Source organism: Borostomias antarcticus (genome assembly GCF_949987555.1).
Source record: "Borostomias antarcticus genome assembly, chromosome: 11".
Classification (NCBI taxonomy): Eukaryota; Metazoa; Chordata; class Actinopteri; order Stomiiformes; family Stomiidae; genus Borostomias; species Borostomias antarcticus.
Window position 1 is genome coordinate 3,516,286 of NC_140244.1, and position 16,188 is coordinate 3,532,473.

General features: G+C 44.7%; 1 protein-coding gene across 1 annotated transcript; it reads left to right on the forward strand.

Moving 5' to 3' along the window:
• The first annotated feature begins 2,749 nt into the window (after positions 1 to 2,749).
• wdr1 (WD repeat domain 1) lies at positions 2,750 to 15,908 on the forward strand. The gene is made up of 15 exons (XM_084445254.1): positions 2,750 to 2,873; positions 4,579 to 4,700; positions 5,616 to 5,706; positions 5,825 to 5,972; positions 6,616 to 6,796; positions 8,882 to 8,959; positions 9,304 to 9,384; positions 10,352 to 10,585; positions 11,536 to 11,645; positions 12,386 to 12,550; positions 12,773 to 12,857; positions 13,277 to 13,387; positions 14,006 to 14,179; positions 14,296 to 14,440; positions 14,982 to 15,908. Exons 1-15 carry the CDS (start codon positions 2,858 to 2,860, stop codon positions 15,086 to 15,088), a joined length of 1,848 nt encoding a protein of 615 aa, XP_084301380.1. The 5' UTR covers positions 2,750 to 2,857; the 3' UTR covers positions 15,089 to 15,908.
• Positions 15,909 to 16,188: the final 280 nt, after the last annotated feature.

Sequence of the window (16,188 nt, forward strand, 5' to 3'; positions counted from 1 at the left end):
TCACCCGTCACATGTCACTTGAGACTTTGCTACTTTGTAGGGAGCTGACGGTCGCGCTTGTATTTGCCAATATTCTGAATCTGAATCTTCTTCTTCCTAGGAAGTCTGACTTCCCATGCATCACCAATCACCAAACTTTGGACATAGGTCCAGTCCTATGCCAAAACTCCTCAACTGGCATTGTGGGACAATAGTCTTGATGGTGGCGCTACATAACAATTCAGCCGTAAGTGCTGTCACTTTGCAACCACCACCAAAACATGGGCCCAAGTGTGTAGAAACGTCCATATGCCTCGAGGTGGCAGGAATTATGAAGTCCATCATTCTGTTTTTCTCAATAAACTGTAAAACCTATCAAACCCTTCTCCTCCCACATTTTTGTTCAATTGTCACCTCAATTGCTACACTGCATCTTCAGACTGTCCTCCACAAACGATCTACACAGATTTTTGAAATAACAAAAATTGAGCCCACAGCACATCAACATGTTTTACTGTGAACAGTACTGTATACAACTACTGTAAATACTCAATAAATAAATATCCAGTTCATGAAAAAATGGCAACATTTTCATGACATGGTGATGTAGTTTGACAATTTCAGAATTTTTTTCTCAAAAACTGAATTTTTGACAGTATTTTTAAATTCTGTCCTAATTTTGTCCCCTCAAACTTTTGCTGTTCATACAGAAAGATACACTTCCCAGAATCCTATACTGTAGTGTAACAGCAACATCTCCACCAATCAGAGACGTTGTTGTTGGCAACCCCACCCAAATAGCGGACCCTAGGACTACAACTGGCTAAATTGACTGATTGAGAGGAGAACTCTGCCACTGATTGTTTGATTGGTTTCCACCTGTGTCTTGTTAGTCTGTGTGTATATAGCCTATTTGGGGGCGGCTGTAGCTCAGTTGGTAGAGCGGGTCATTCAGTGATCGAAGGGTCAGTGGTTCGAATCCCAGCTCCAACTGTCCACATGTCGAAGTGTCCTTGAGCAAGACACCTAACCCCAAATTGCTCCCAATGAGCAGGTTAGCACCTCGCATGGCAGCTTCTGTCACTGGTGTGTGAATGGGTGAATGAGAGGCCATTGTAAAGCGCTTTGAGTGCCGCTAAGGTGGAAAAGCGCTATATAAGTGCAGTCCATTTACCATTTACACGTACTGTAGCTCCCTCAGTCCAGTTCATTCTTTGTGTAGCTGTGTGTTGTCCCTGGTGTGTGTTGTCCCTGGTGTATGTTGTAAGTGTGTAAGCGTTGTCTTTTGTTCCCCACTTGTTGATTGTGTACCTTGGTTTTATTATTTAGTCTTTGGTTGTTTTGTTGTTTTTTACCCTTTGTGGTGCATTTAACAAACATTTTGTGGAAACTTGATACCTCCATGTTACATACACCTGTGACATTTACATGCCACCCTTGATTGCCTAGGTCATAGTGTGAATGAATCTATGGCTTTTCACTTGTCAGGTAAGCTCAAGAAAGATCATGACTTGCCTTCGTGTAACGTGAGTTCATGCCCAGGGTGATGCAGATTAAAAATGTGAATGCATACTCATTGTGCTATGTGAGATGATTTTAAAGTTTTAAATTATGATCCAAGCAGTTCTGCTGACAGACTCATGTACAGTATTTGTCATTTTGTCTCCTCTTCTACCTCATGCACACTTCCCTATAGATTAATTTAGCTTAACTATTAGCCTTTATGTACAGTTTGTCTTTATGGGAGTATCCCAGTATAGTTTTACTTGGGTGTATTTTAAAAGTGTTTGTCACCCTGTAGTTGGAAAATGCTTAGTGCAGCTTTAAGCTCGATCAGACCAGCGTTTCCTCGTTTGCAGCAGTTACTGTTTCTTCATCTTGTTTGCATTTCTTCATCTGACCAGTTTTTTTTGTTTGTTTGTTTTTAAATCTGCTTGCAGTGCTGGATCTCATCTCTTAATCAGTCCTACCTATCAGTCCTAATAATTCAGTCAATCAGTGAATCCATACTCAGTCCAGAGTCCCACAACTCAATCCCATCACAGTATGTAGGCCAATTAAAATGTTCATCCATGATTATGGCGTTTTGTCACTGCGCATTTTTCACAGTAGTTTGAAGGCTGCCACATACCTAATTTGTGATTTAAGTTTGTTTGAGAACTTTCTTTTGTAAAACCTAAGGAATTTCATTAGAAGGCCAAGCAAAGGTTAAACTGTCAACTTTGTTTTTTTCTGCCTTCCCTTGTTATCTAAGGTTGTTAGTTCAAGCCTTTGGTGACGCAGAATAAACATGCTAATGCCTACTCAGGCATTGTAGGCTAGGCTACTATGTGGATCTCAGACACATCATTTTGAAGATATTTGTCTCCTCTTGCGTCTTCTGTGTATAATATATTTATATTGTGTATATAGTAGCCTACTCTTCTACGTTTATTCTTTACTCTGTTCTATTCTGTACATTCTCGGTGCTGTAACGCCCACATTCCCACCCCATTTGATCTTACTATCTTATCTCACATGGATGGAAAACGTCTAGTTGCAACTTGGACTTTTAACTGCTGGACATACGTTCCACAACCCTTACGACAGCGCATCAAAATGAGTATTATTGACCTTGTTGGGTATGGTATTGAGGTATTGGGTTAGGTATTCAATCAAACGCAATCTCCTCAATAGCGGAGTGGGTCCAGTGGCTGCTGACAGCTGCTGGTGACAGAGCTCAGATGACCATATAAGGGCACAGCCGAGTCTTACTCAGACGGCCGTGTGCTTCCGTGTTTGTGCGCGTAGCTGTGTCTCGAAGCCGGTGGTAGAGACGGACGAATCGGGGAGGCTCGGTGTGCCATTCATTCTGGAATAACATAGGAAATCTGCAAACATGTCGTATGAATTGAGTAAGTGCTATTACTTTGTAATTAACTTGCTGAACGAATTTGCGACTGTCGTGAAGCTTAACCCAATCCTTGGATGAGGAGCTCGAGTCGACAGCCATTGGCAGAAAGTAGCCTAGCTTAGCTAACCAACGTTAGCAGTAACACTTATGGTGCGTTCGTTTATAACTAGGAGGTGGCAAATTGCGACTTGCTAGGAATGATTAAATAAAACACCTCATGAACTCGCACTTCCTCGTCGCAAATTCGGATATGTTTCTCAGCCCCCAGTTGCTCGAATGCACTAGATATAACTAGGTAACTGTGATATAATGGTATATAGATATAACTAGGTAACTGTGATATAATGGTATATAGATATAACTAGGTAACTGATATAATGGTATATAGATATAACTAGGTAACTGTGATATAATGGTATATAGATATAACTAGGTAACTGTGATATAATGGTATATAGATATAACTAGCTAACTGTGATATAATGGTATATAGATATAACTAGGTAACTGTGATATAATGGTATATAGATATAACTAGGTAACTGTGATATAATGGTATATAGCTCGAATGCACACAGGTCGGAGGTAGGTATTTTGCCACTTGCGACTTGCCGCCTCCGACCACAAACGAATGCACCGTAACCTCGCCCATCCTCTGAATCACATTCCGGCACTGGGACACCACGCCCTGCTGCCAAATTAACTTCCTCCTCTGTTAATCAACGAGTTTATTTATGACTCCACGGGGTTTGATAGTATTCAACATAATCGCCGTAGAAATCCTATCTATATTAGTCGAATAGCAAGCTAACTACCCAGCAAGCCAGTTACAGCTAGGTCACTAGATGTGTCTGTGCTGGATCATGAAGTGCTAATGCTAGCTACTGTAGTATGCACCTGTATGACATGTCTAATAACGTGTGGGGTTTTAGGTTATGAAAGTACACAGTAGCATTGCGTGGAGGATTTGGCGCATTGTGTAATGTGGCTAAAGTTGTAGCTATTTCTTAGATATATAATCTAGGCTGCAGGGATTTACCTGGCATTTGCTTGCTGTCAGCTTGACTGCATTGTTGGTGCCGTCACCTAACGTTACAGTTATGGTGCGTTCCAGGCAACCCGTAACTCGTGTTTTTCCGACCTCCTACACGTGAAAATGCTCTGGAATGGCAGTCAAACCCGTAACTTCCCACCCGGCAACTGGGAGTACATCGATCTGTACGAGTTCACAGGTGGGAAGTTACGGGTTTGACTGCCATTCCAGAGCATTTTCACGTGTAGGAGGTCGGAAAAACACGAGTTACGGGTTGCCTGGAACGCGCCATTAGCTAACCCATTTCCTGAAAATTGACCATAATTGTGAAATGTTTACTAGTAATTCCTGCCCTGAATCGTGACTACATTGACACATGTTTTATATGGATTGTGTTTTAAGTATTTATTTTGCTCTAGCTACCATAGAAAAGTCAAGTCACGTGATATGTTGTAAAAATGTCCTGGAATGCGTTTTCTCCACTGTTAGTTGCTGACCTAGTGTCTCCTGGTCACAGTTAAAATAGTGCATCGTATCGGAGCTTGTTTTACTGTATTTTAAAAAACCTTATCTGAGGCATTCCCATACTGTATTAACTGAGCACTAATGACTACTAAACTACTCTATATACTAGCAGATTGTATTAAACCTATCCTCCTCCTTGTTCACACAGAGCATGTATTCGCCAGCCTCCCACAGATGGAGAGGGGGGTGGCCAAAGTTATCGGCGGTGACCCCAAAGGGGTCAACTTCCTCTACACAAACGGAAAGAGCGTCATCATCAGAAACATTGATGTAAATATTTGTATTTATTTATTGTCTTGGCTGGCTAAAACAAACAGACATCCTCTGATCGGACGATATATTACTGGTACTTTCATGTTTAATAGGAAGTGTGTAATGATCTATTGTACAGTATGAGTACCAGCCCCTGAATCACACGCCCACTTTAATTTTTGCGAATCAGGGTGTTGAAAGGCTGTCGTCCAGTGATTCCTCAGTCGGAATTCCAACCAGGCCAATCAGCGTCCTACGGAATGCTATGACAATTAAACTGTGCAACGTGATTGGTTAGGGGGTGAACTAATCGCAGAGTACTCCAATGGGAGCACTTTCAGACTGAATAATGAAGTGAAACGAAATAGCTATTCAGGGTGTATTCACATAGACACTAGTTAGTGCGCACCAAATGAGCTTTGGGCCCAAGAGCGCTTCGTTTAGGCCTGTGTGAACACAGCAGTCGCACTCAGGTGCTCACCAAAACAGCCGCACCGAGACCCTCCAGAAGGGGTGGTCTCGGAGCGGCTTCAACCGAATTCTTGTGCGCACCAGTTATGGTGTGAAAGCGCGCGACCTCGGACCGACGCAACTACCTTGTGCACGCCACATGTTTGACCTAAAAAGTTTTTCATGACGCTCTTGCACCCGCCCCCAGAAAGATATTGACCAATGACAGCACTGAGCCTTTTCATGTGACTTGTGGTGCTGCATTTGGACCAGAGTAAAGAAAGTGCTGTGTGAAAGTGAACCGCAGTAGCTGAGAAATGAAAACAATGTATCACTTTCGCTTTCACTTTCGCATACGCCCTCAGTCTTGAGTGTCAGGCTATATGAGCATACTTATATGAGCATACTTATATGTGCATACTTATATGAGCATACTTATATGAGCATACTTATGCCTTTTGTTTTTGTCTTTGGCTTCTTCAGAATCCTGCCATCGCAGACATCTACACCGAGCATCCTCATCAGGTGACTGTGGCCAAGTATGCTCCAAGCGGCTTCTACATCGCCTCTGGAGGTAGCTCATTTCAGATGTTCAGGAAATATTAGTGTGCACAATGTCTGCTGTTGACCTCTTTTTTTGTACACAGATAGTAGCCTAACGATTCTAATCTCGAATAATTACATTTTCCCAGATGTGTCCGGTAAGATCCGGATCTGGGACACCACCCAGAAGGAGCACTTGCTGAAGTACGAGTACCAGCCGTTCGGGGGGAGGATCAAGGACATCGCCTGGACCGAGGACAGCAAGAGGATCGCCGTCGTGGGAGAGGGGCGCGAGAAGTGAGTCCAGTTTGGTCCTACATGAACCTGAGAAGTGAGTCCAGTTTGGTCCTACATGAACGTGAGAAGTGAGTCCAGTTTGGTCCTACATGAACATCAGAAGTGAGTCCAGTTCGGTCCTACATGAACCTGAGAAGTGAGTCCAGTTTGGTCCTACATGAACGTGAGAAGTGAGTCCAGTTTGGTCCTACATGAACGTGAGAAGTGAGTCCAGTTTGGTCCTACATGAACGTGAGAAGTGAGTCCAGTTTGGTCCTACATGAACGTGAGAAGTGAGTCCAGTTTGGTCCTACATGAACGTGAGAAGTGAGTCCAGTTCGGTCCTACATGAACCTGAGAAGTGAGTCCAGTTTGGTCCTACATGAACGTGAGAAGTGAGTCCAGTTTGGTCCTACATGAACGTGAAAGTGAGTCCAGTTTGGTCCTACTTGAACCTGAGAAGTGAGTCCAGTTTGGTCCTACATGAACGTGAGAAGAGAGTCCAGTTTTTGCTGGAGGGGAAGTAGAAATCGGTGAAATTTTCGTTTCCTGTCTTCTGTGTTCTCTGTTCATGAATGTTTTGTCCTGTCAACACCTAATAAACGTGCGTGTGTGTGTGCGTGTGTGTGTGCGTGCGTGCGTGTGTGCGTGTGTGTGTCTGCAGGTTCGGCGCCGTGTTCCTGTGGGACTCTGGTTCCTCTGTGGGGGAGGTCTCTGGCCACTTTAAAGTCATCAACAGCGTGGACCTCAAGCAGACCCGCCCCTACCGCCTCATCACCGGGAGCGATGACACCGGCAGCACCTTCTTCGAGGGCCCCCCTTTCAAGTTCAAGTTCACCATCAATGTGAGTGTCTCGATTTCCTCTGGGTATTATTTTTATTTTTTTGCTTGAGTATCGTATGAAATGACTGCTTGCTTCCAAGTGGAGTAGCACGTTGTAGATTAGAGTCAAGGGTCAGAGGTGTCTGGACACTAGGTGAAGCACAAACATTTAATCCAATGAATCCTTGTTTACGTACTGTAGTTGATGTAGTGTAGATGTTCCGGGGATATATTTTGATGTGCAACAAAATGTTGGGAAAAGGGCTAGGCTAGCTGTATAGAGTGATACTTGTTGATGTTTTTCAAAGAGATACATCTGAATTCCGAGCGCTCAAGGGTGTTGGTGTAGTTATGTTGCTGAAACACTACATGGGAGTTTAGCTGGATTGTATAACTGTGGGGGAAAGACTGAGTAGCCATGTTCGTTGGCTCTTGTTGAAGATGACATAAGGACCAGATGGAAAGTACTCTCTTGTCTGAGTCGCGTTCATTTTTTAGATTTAAAGTCTGTATATTTAGTGGTTCTCTCAGTTCTCTCTGTTTGTAGTCAGTGTGGAGACTCTCACGGCGTGGTGTTGTACACCTGTGCACATATTACATAGTTCACAACCTCTTCACACACACATCTGTGGGTATTTGTGAACAGCATTCCTTCACATGGCTCTATTACCTTCAAAATCAAGAGACAGGTGTTTATTTTGTTATTATTACCTCCTAGCTGCCAGTTGAGAATTTCGGAATGCAGGATGTGCCCAGACTTGATTTTTTTGCAACGGCAACAAAAAGTTTGTGGTCTCTGACCTAATACACATTTCAGTGTTTTAAGCTGACATGCCAATCTATAAAGCGAATAATGTCAGAGCTCAGCCACAAATATGATAAGAGAAAGAAAATCATCCAAGATGCTGAATGGGTGGTTTTATTTTCGACGGGCAACTTTTGCCGTCGCTATTCACGGACCCGTGGAAAAGACCACGCCCTGGGTACGAGGATTATCACACCTGGGACGTTAACCCGGGGTCGGGGTGTTTGCTCTCGTCACGCCTCCTTTTGAGCGGATGACCTCACCGCAGTAGAGCCATCTCTGTTTCAGAGTGGCTGGAGCGCGGCTGTCTGACCATTTTTCTACTGTGTTGCCGTTAAGAAATGTGTTCGGCCCATTTGGACCTGTTCTTAGTTCTGTACACACTTGACCACGTGATAGAATTCGCCCAGAGTTAAGTTGAATTCGCCCAGAGTTAAGTTGTAAACGAGTTATTCCTCAGTCACCATATTCGGTTTGTTGGCGTCTCACTTGCATGTAGCTACCTACCCAGTTATTTGTGGATTGTGACTCAGCAAATCACATGTCTCAACAAGTCTGTGTCTCCAAAGTGACTCTGCCTATAGGCTGCTAGACCCTCACCAGTAGTTATCCTGCAGTATTTTGAGTTTGACGAGGCAGTCGATTAATGCATTTGTATAATCAACATTATTCTTTGGCTTTCATGAATTACAGCCCTATCAGACACAAAGTTTGAGGTGTTTAGGCTATGAATTATGTTCAGGGTAGCCATGAGAGATGACTAACGATCAGGTCGGCTCCACGCCAGTCTCCTGGGAGACGTGCCAGAGATGTGTTACCACTTACTTCATGAAACACCCTCCTGTCCTGCTATGAAGACACTTATGTAATGCAAGGCAACAGCAGAGAGTCCTCTGTCGTGTCCCCCCCTCAGGGGACTCCAGAAGTAGGTTCTAACTTCCTCAGAGGTGTGTGTGTGTGTGTGTGTGTGTGTGTGTGTGTGTGTCCTTTTGTGCATGGCTGTGTGGTGAATGAAAGGCTTTGATAGAACTTTGAAGAGCTGAGAGAACAAGACATTAGTCATTTAGCAGAGGCTTTTATCCAAAGCGCCTTACAATAATTGCATTTAGCATGGGTAGTCAGTGTACTACTAGTCACCAGATCTCACAAGTGCATCTCCCTTCATAAACAAGTGACTAAGAGTAATAGTGCTAAAGCCAAAATGCAAAAGTAGCAAAATATAAATACAATAGGTGCTTAAACCACAGACCACTAATGTCTATTCTAACAATCCATTCTCATCTCTCCTCTCCCGAACTCCAGGACCACTCTCGGTTTGTCAACTGCGTCCGCTTCTCCCCCGACGGCAACCGCTTCGTCACGGCCGGAGCAGACGGTCAGGTGAGTCCGATCCTCCCTCAGCAGCAGCTCGGACCAGAGCCCCGGGTTCGACGTGGCCTCGCTCACGGACACGCCAGGCTGCTCCACATGTCATCGTTTCCACTGCCTTGTGCCAGAGTGGATGAGTGGATGAGATCCTTTGGGGTTGTTTGTTTTTTTCAAATGCAATGCTTGTTTATTATAGTGAGGGACGATAATTATACCAAAATTGCATTGCAGATCAAGCTGATTTCATGATTTCCATTCCAACGAACTGACGTGGCACGCTCGCCGACGGGCGGACGTCTCGCGCTTTATCGCGAGGGGAGCCAAACGTTTCTCAACACCGCCCTCTGTTCCCTCAGATCTTCCTGTACGACGGGAAGACGGGAGAGAAGGTGGGGTCGCTGGGCGGAGAGAAGGCCCACGAGGGAGGGGTCTACGCCGTGAGTACCGCTCGCTTTCATCCGCTTGCTCTCATCCGCACAGTCTCTCTGGAGCTCTGTCCTCACTCGCGAATGTGTCTCCCTAACATAAGTAGTGGTTTAGGTCGGTGTAATGACAGCACATCCCAGTCTCGCGGAAATCTGCTACAGGGAGTGCCGAGTAAACAGTCAAATTGAGGCCTTCCTTTTCAAATTAACAGGGCAGAGCTTGGATGTGTTGTTGTAAACTGTAATGTTGATCTTGGCAGTAGCTTGGTAGCCTCTTTCAGAAAAAGTTAAAGGGGTAGTGCGCTGTTTTGGACATTTAGCCCTGTTCGTGGTCTACCGTGAACCTGAAACATAGAGACCATAATTTCACTGATCGTCCCAGTATTGAACTAGCTGCGGTTTTTATGCGGGTTCTAACTGGGCTACTGTGGAAGTCAATGGGGCACCCGTGAACGCGTTGGAAACACAACGATGATGTGCTTTTCCGAGACAGGAAGCACAGGGTTTAATCTTACCCGTCTCCGAACGCTCTCCTGTGAAATCACAATTTGAATATTTGTATAAATATATTTTATTTATTATAAGTGTTTGGCATGGCGTTTCACAGGAGAGCAGACTTGAGACAGGTAAGATTACTCCCTGTGCTTCCTGTCTTGGAAAAGCACATTTATCATAGTTTTTCCAACACATGCACGGATGCCCCATTGACTTCCATTGTAGCCCAGTGAGAGCCTGCAGAAAAGCTGCAGCTAGCTCAATACTGGGACGATCACTGACATTTTGGTCTTTGTGTTTCAGGTTCATGGTAGACCGACCACAAACAGGGCCAAATGTCCAAAGTAGCGCACTTCCCCTTTAAATAGGTTACAAAGTTACAAACATGAAACCATTTCAGTGGAAATTATGTCCCCATTGAATATCCGTGGTACAAAACAGCGCGGAAACATCGCCAGCTAAACGGCCACCTGTCACCCTCCAGGTGAGCTGGAGCTCCGACAGCTCTCAGCTCATCTCCGCCTCGGGGGACAAGACGGTGAAGCTGTGGGACATGGGCACCAGCACGGCCCTCACCACCTTCAACATGGGCGCAGACGTCATGGACCAGCAGCTGGGCTGCCTGTGGCAGAAGGACCACCTCCTCAGCATCTCCCTGTCCGGCTACATCAACTACCTGGACAAGAACAACCCCGACCGGCCACTCCGCACCATCAAGGTCAGACTCAGCTTGTCTAAAGGGGGGGGGGGGGGGGGGGCAGGGCAGGTCTGAGACGTTTCTATAAGGACAGCCCACTTAAAAAGCCTCCCAGAACTGTTGGACCTCTGTTGAGATTCAGAAATTGTGTCTAGGTTATCTGGATCTAGCTCTGTGCTTCAATCCCACGCACTGAAACGCTTTAACAAGCTTCACAGTGTTGATCTTTTCCACCCACTTGGCATTTAGGCACTCTGGTCAAACAGTGCGTTGTACAGGGTCCCTTCTGGAGTTGGGAGCTGTTTATAGGAAAGGCTAGAAATTGAAATGGCGTTCTTTTTGTACAGCACGTGAATCTCAAAATCAAAGCACTATTTGTTGTTTCAGAGACGGAGGCATTGTCTGTTAATTATTCGTTAGTAGACTGTTTGTGAGCGGAAAATGCCACTGGGTTTTCAGCCGTTGCCAAAAGACCGTAGGATGTTTGAACGTTTTCTTGAAGACAACAAAGCGAGACTTTTTCTCCAAGTCAAAATGTTGGCTCGGTTTTTTTTGCCAACAGCGCAATGCTGAAAAAAATGAAGAAAGAAGTAGTGTTCTGTCTAGGGCTGGGTATCGATTCGAATTTCAAGAATCGATTCGATTCCGATTCACAAGATTCAGAATCGATTATCTCGATTCGATTCAATATCTTTTTGGTTAGTGTTACTAAAGCCTGTTTTTTTTAGCTGTAACCTTAATTACATGACTGCCAAGTTATGCAACAAATCAATACTAGGGCTGGGTATCGATACTGATTTCGAAAAATGAATGAATCAGTGAATGAATTGATGAACTGTTCATTCCTTCATTCACTTATTCATTCATTCATTAAATAAAAGATTGATTCTGGGATTCATGAATCGATTCTGAATCAGTTCTGTCCTGTTACTGCTTTGCTCTAAACACGGTTTCTCCTCTGCGTCTCTCAGGGTCACAGCAACTCCATCCGTTCACTGACGGTCCACAAAAACGAAGAACGATCATACATCTACTCCGGCAGCCATGACGGACACATCAATATCCTTTCTCTACGGACGGCGTCTTACAATTCCTTGTTCCTTGTGGCGTAGATTCCACACCCCTGATATCTTGTGTTGAGCACACTATCGGGTACATGAGGAGGCGTATTGCACACTTGCCCTTCTTGACTTCATAGGAAGCATGTGACTTCATAGGAAGCATGATTATAGCATTGCTGACATTATAGATTCACCGTTCAATTAATCGTCATCGCCTACGCCTGAAACGACGGCGAATTTGTCAGTATGAATTTATTAGCAGGGGTTCCGCGGTGGCGTAGCGGTCTAGCGCGCCGTCCTTTGAGTCGGCGCCATTGCCTACCGGGGACCGGGGTTTCGCGCCCCGGCGTCGCCGGATCCGAGCCGGACCCGAACCGGATCTCAGAGGGAGCGGCGCATCGGGCAGCCGCACCCCGAGGGCGGTCGGTGTATCTCGGCTCGGGAGATTCGTCGGAGCTACGGCGACGCCGCGTGGCGTCGGGAATAACCGAGAGAGAGAGTCACACGTAGTCGTCTGTGTTCTTCGTGTCGCCGACCTCCGGGGTCGTGCTGCGAATTGTCACCAGTATGAGGGAGAGCAAGGTAATCTAGTTGGAGCGATAAAAGCTAATATGATATTTTAAAATGGCCTCTTATCAAGAAAACTGCACAAGATACTATAGAGCCTTGGACTTTTGCAAACCTTTACCTGTGTTGATGGAGAATATTAATTAAGTGAGTTTGAGCTTCCCCTCCCTGTATTAAGTATTCCTTAACCCAGAGCTCCACATTACTGGGATTCTGAGACCGGCGAGAACAACGACTTCCCAGGGAAAGGTCACAGCAACCAGGTCAGCAAGATGGCGGTGGACGACTCCGACCAGCTGGTGTCCTGCAGCATGGACGACACTGTCCGCTACACCAGCCTGACCAAGAAAGAGTACAGGTCAGCCAGCTAAGACCAATACACCCGGCCCAGTACCACGCTGGGCTTGTTCTCGCTTGACCTAAAGATGCAGAATGGCTTTTTTCTCCATTCTCCCTTGTATATCGGAGAATACGTCGTAGAGAATATGTTTCAATGAAGAAAAGAGTGGGGGGGGGGGGGGGGGGTCATACCTTGAAAGCTTAATGGACAGGATTTTCACGTGTTTTGATGCTTTCACAGTTCTTCCGACTCGGTGAAGATGGACGTCCAGCCCAAATGCGTGTCGGTCGCCGGGGGGGTGACCCTGGCCGTCTGCATCGGACAGGTGACCGGTCTCATCATCACACGTCACCTAGTCGCTTAAACATCATCCCTCTTCCCTAAATAGGACATTTCAAACAATACCCTTCCTTTTTCAAACCATGCTCAATCGATGTCAGCCTTAGGGTTTAATACATGTTTTTCTTGACTAAATTGTTTACGAAATTTGTGAACTTGAAGCTTAGTCAAACCTCAGTCAAGGCTGTCACACTTGTTGCTTTTGATTCTGAGCACTACTGATATTGTAGAATTAGTACTAACTATTACTTTAGAATTAGAACTATTACTTTAGAATTAGAACTATTACTTTAGAATTAGAACTATTACTTTAGAATTAGAACTATTACTTTAGAATTAGAACTATTTACTTTAGAATTAGAACTATAAACCCTGGTGCACCTTCTCCTGATGTCTTGTGGTCAGTTGGTGTTGCTGAAGGACAAGAGGAAGGTGTTCTCGCTGGACGACCTGGGCTACGAGCCCGAGGCCGGCGCTCTCCACCCCGGCGGCGGCACGGCGGCAGTGGGCGGGGCCGTAAGTAGCCATCCTCCTCTGGGAAATGGGAAATGTGGGCGGGGCCATAAGTAGCCATCCTCCGGGACTTGTGAAATGGACTGGTAGGAAAATAATATATCTACAGAGTGGAGCACACCCTGCGTTTCAGATGGGCAGGACGGAACATCAACACTCAAAATAATAATAGTCGTTCAGTCAGATTCTCCTCTGCTGTGATTCAACCCTGAATAGACCAACATCAAGGCAAGAGCCTTCGTCAGGGTGTTCTGACTAGGAGAAATGAAACGGTCGACTTAATCATTTGTATTCAGTACACTAGGACAGTCTTGGCTCCAAAACTGAACTGACTATTAAATAATCAACTTGTGACTAAATCACAAATGGTAGTTTGTGAATGTTTGAGTTGGTCAGTGTTTATCTGCTCTCATTTCTCATACCTGGATTAAAAAAAAAAAATTTTTTAATTGTATTGTTTATTTTAAATCTGTTATTGTGTTTACAGTACATCATTTATGTTTTTAATCCATCTGTTTTTATGTAAAGCACATTGGTTTGTATGAATGGTGCTATAGAAATAAAATGGCATTGACATTGACATTCAGTTGGTCCCCCCCCCCCCCCCCCCCCCCTTGGCAGGATGGGAAAGTCCATTTGTATTCCATTCAAGGCGACACTCTGAAGGAGGAGGGGCAGACCATGGAGGCCAAGGGGCCGGTCACCGACATTGCCTACTCCAACGACGGAGCGTACTTGGCCGTCACCGACGAGAAGAAGGTCGTCACCGTCTTCACCGTAGCCGACGGTTACATGGTACACAGTCTCCCCTCACACCTCCCTGTCTTTTAACAGTTGTATCCATGACAACCCCTCAGAAACAGCCTCAAACACTCACACGCAGACAACGGTGTTGTCATTTCATCCCATAGGTCAAAAATGATTTTTACGGGCACCATGCAAAGATCGTCAACCTGGCCTGGTCACCCGACAACGAGCACTTTGCCAGCAGCGGGATGGACATGATGGTCTACATCTGGACCGTGAACGACGCAGACAAGAGACTGAAGATCCCAGGTGAGGGTCCCCAACACACACACACACACACACACACACACAGCATAGACACATACCAAGTATCTGGGGTTTCCCCATTGGGCTATTTAAATCTTGTGTGGGGGTGTTAAGGGGATAGGTCAGCGCATATGTTAGGATCTGCGCTACCCAGATCTATATCTGGAGCACCTGTTTCATAGCATTTTGTTTATGGGGTAGCATAGTTTATCCTTTTATGTACTAAATTACTGTAATGTAGCTTGTTAATAAAATATTAACTGTTATTAATAGTTTTTTATACTGAAAGGTACAATAATGACATTAATATTTCATTTAATTTGAAATAAGGACTTTTACAAATAACTTAATCCCTTAACATAACCATCAGCTAATTAATCTTCATTGATCAGCAACAACAAACATGAACGTACAAGCATGGTTAGCCAAGTAATATTTCAAATTCTGGCGCACGCACTGTCGTTTCTTGTTAGCTTGTGTGACTTTTACTTGGCATCTTTGTTGACGTCAATAAAAAAACCAAACATCTAAACTCTCTCCACAGATGCTCATCGCTTGCACCATGTCAGCGGCCTGGCCTGGATAGACCCGCACACTCTGGTCACCACCTCCCACGACGCCAGCGTCAAACAGTGGACTATCAAGTTCTGATCTGTCCAGCGTGCGAGACACCAGATCAGCAGGGACAAGGACTACTACAGACCTCCCTCTTCTCTTACTCCTACAACACGCTCTGTATTGTAAATGACTTTCGATCTTATATCGTCAGCCAGCCCCTGAAATTGTCTGAGTAAGTGTTTCATGGCAGGGAAAAGCTCATATCAAAGATCCTCACTGCTGTGTTGTTCTTTGATGCTTTAAATCCGTTAACTGGTGCACGATGATCAATACAAAACAGTTAAAACACAAAACGAAGCACTTGATATCTCTTGAGCATTTCAGAAAAAGGAAAGAAAAAAAAGACCTCTCTTAGCTCAACATTCCATAGGCAACAGCCTTAATCAGTCCCAAACTGAAATGCCTGTCTGCATGGTTGGGGTCAATTCCCCTCAAAAGGTGGTCAATTAAGGGAATTAACTGAAAATGTATTATGAATTGAATTAAATCCTTATTGCAAATTATGAAAAGAGTATAGAGTATTTTGGTTACATTCCATGACAGAGTTGAGAAGGGAATTGATCCTAACTGTGCCCTTCATGTTTTCAACAGAGGTGTGGCCATAGTGGTTTTGATGGGGGTGGGTATCTTGCTTTTTCTATTCTGCCTCGTCTTTGCCTCCATAACACGTCTTTGTCATTTAGAGAAACATAATTCTGGGGGGGATTGTGGTTGGGTGAGCAATAATAGGAACTGAGCAAAAGGAAAGACTTTGATAATGTGCTGTGTGTGTTGAATGAACTTCCTGTATTGTTGCAGTGTGTTTTGTTTTGGCTCACTAGGCTCGCTGTCTCACGTTTTATTTTGATTACGATTCATAATATTAATAATGACAGTAATAAAACAACTTTTTATGCATTTGTCGCAGTTAATGTCCATTCCCTGCTATCCCATGCTTAAAGTTGAGTTTGCTTGTTTTTATTGTTCCTTAAGTGCTGATCAAACGTGTGTTTGTAGTTGTAACTAACGGATCACAGGGTAAAAGCACAGCTCTGGTAATGGAAAGCACTGCTGTACCTGGCATAATGCCTCCATGCTGTCTTAAAGTTCACTCAGCACCTCATGGATTTACTTGTGCTTAGTGGGTTTAGCAC

What these genes read in the sequence shown, in the direction of transcription:
- wdr1 (XM_084445254.1), top strand. An exon ending in CTGACCAAGAAAGAGTACAG is followed by an intron (nt 12,551 to 12,772) that starts GTCAGCCAGCTA and finishes ATGCTTTCACAG; the next exon opens with TTCTTCCGACTCGGTGAAGA. An exon ending in CCGTAGCCGACGGTTACATG is followed by an intron (nt 14,180 to 14,295) that starts GTACACAGTCTC and finishes TTCATCCCATAG; the next exon opens with GTCAAAAATGATTTTTACGG.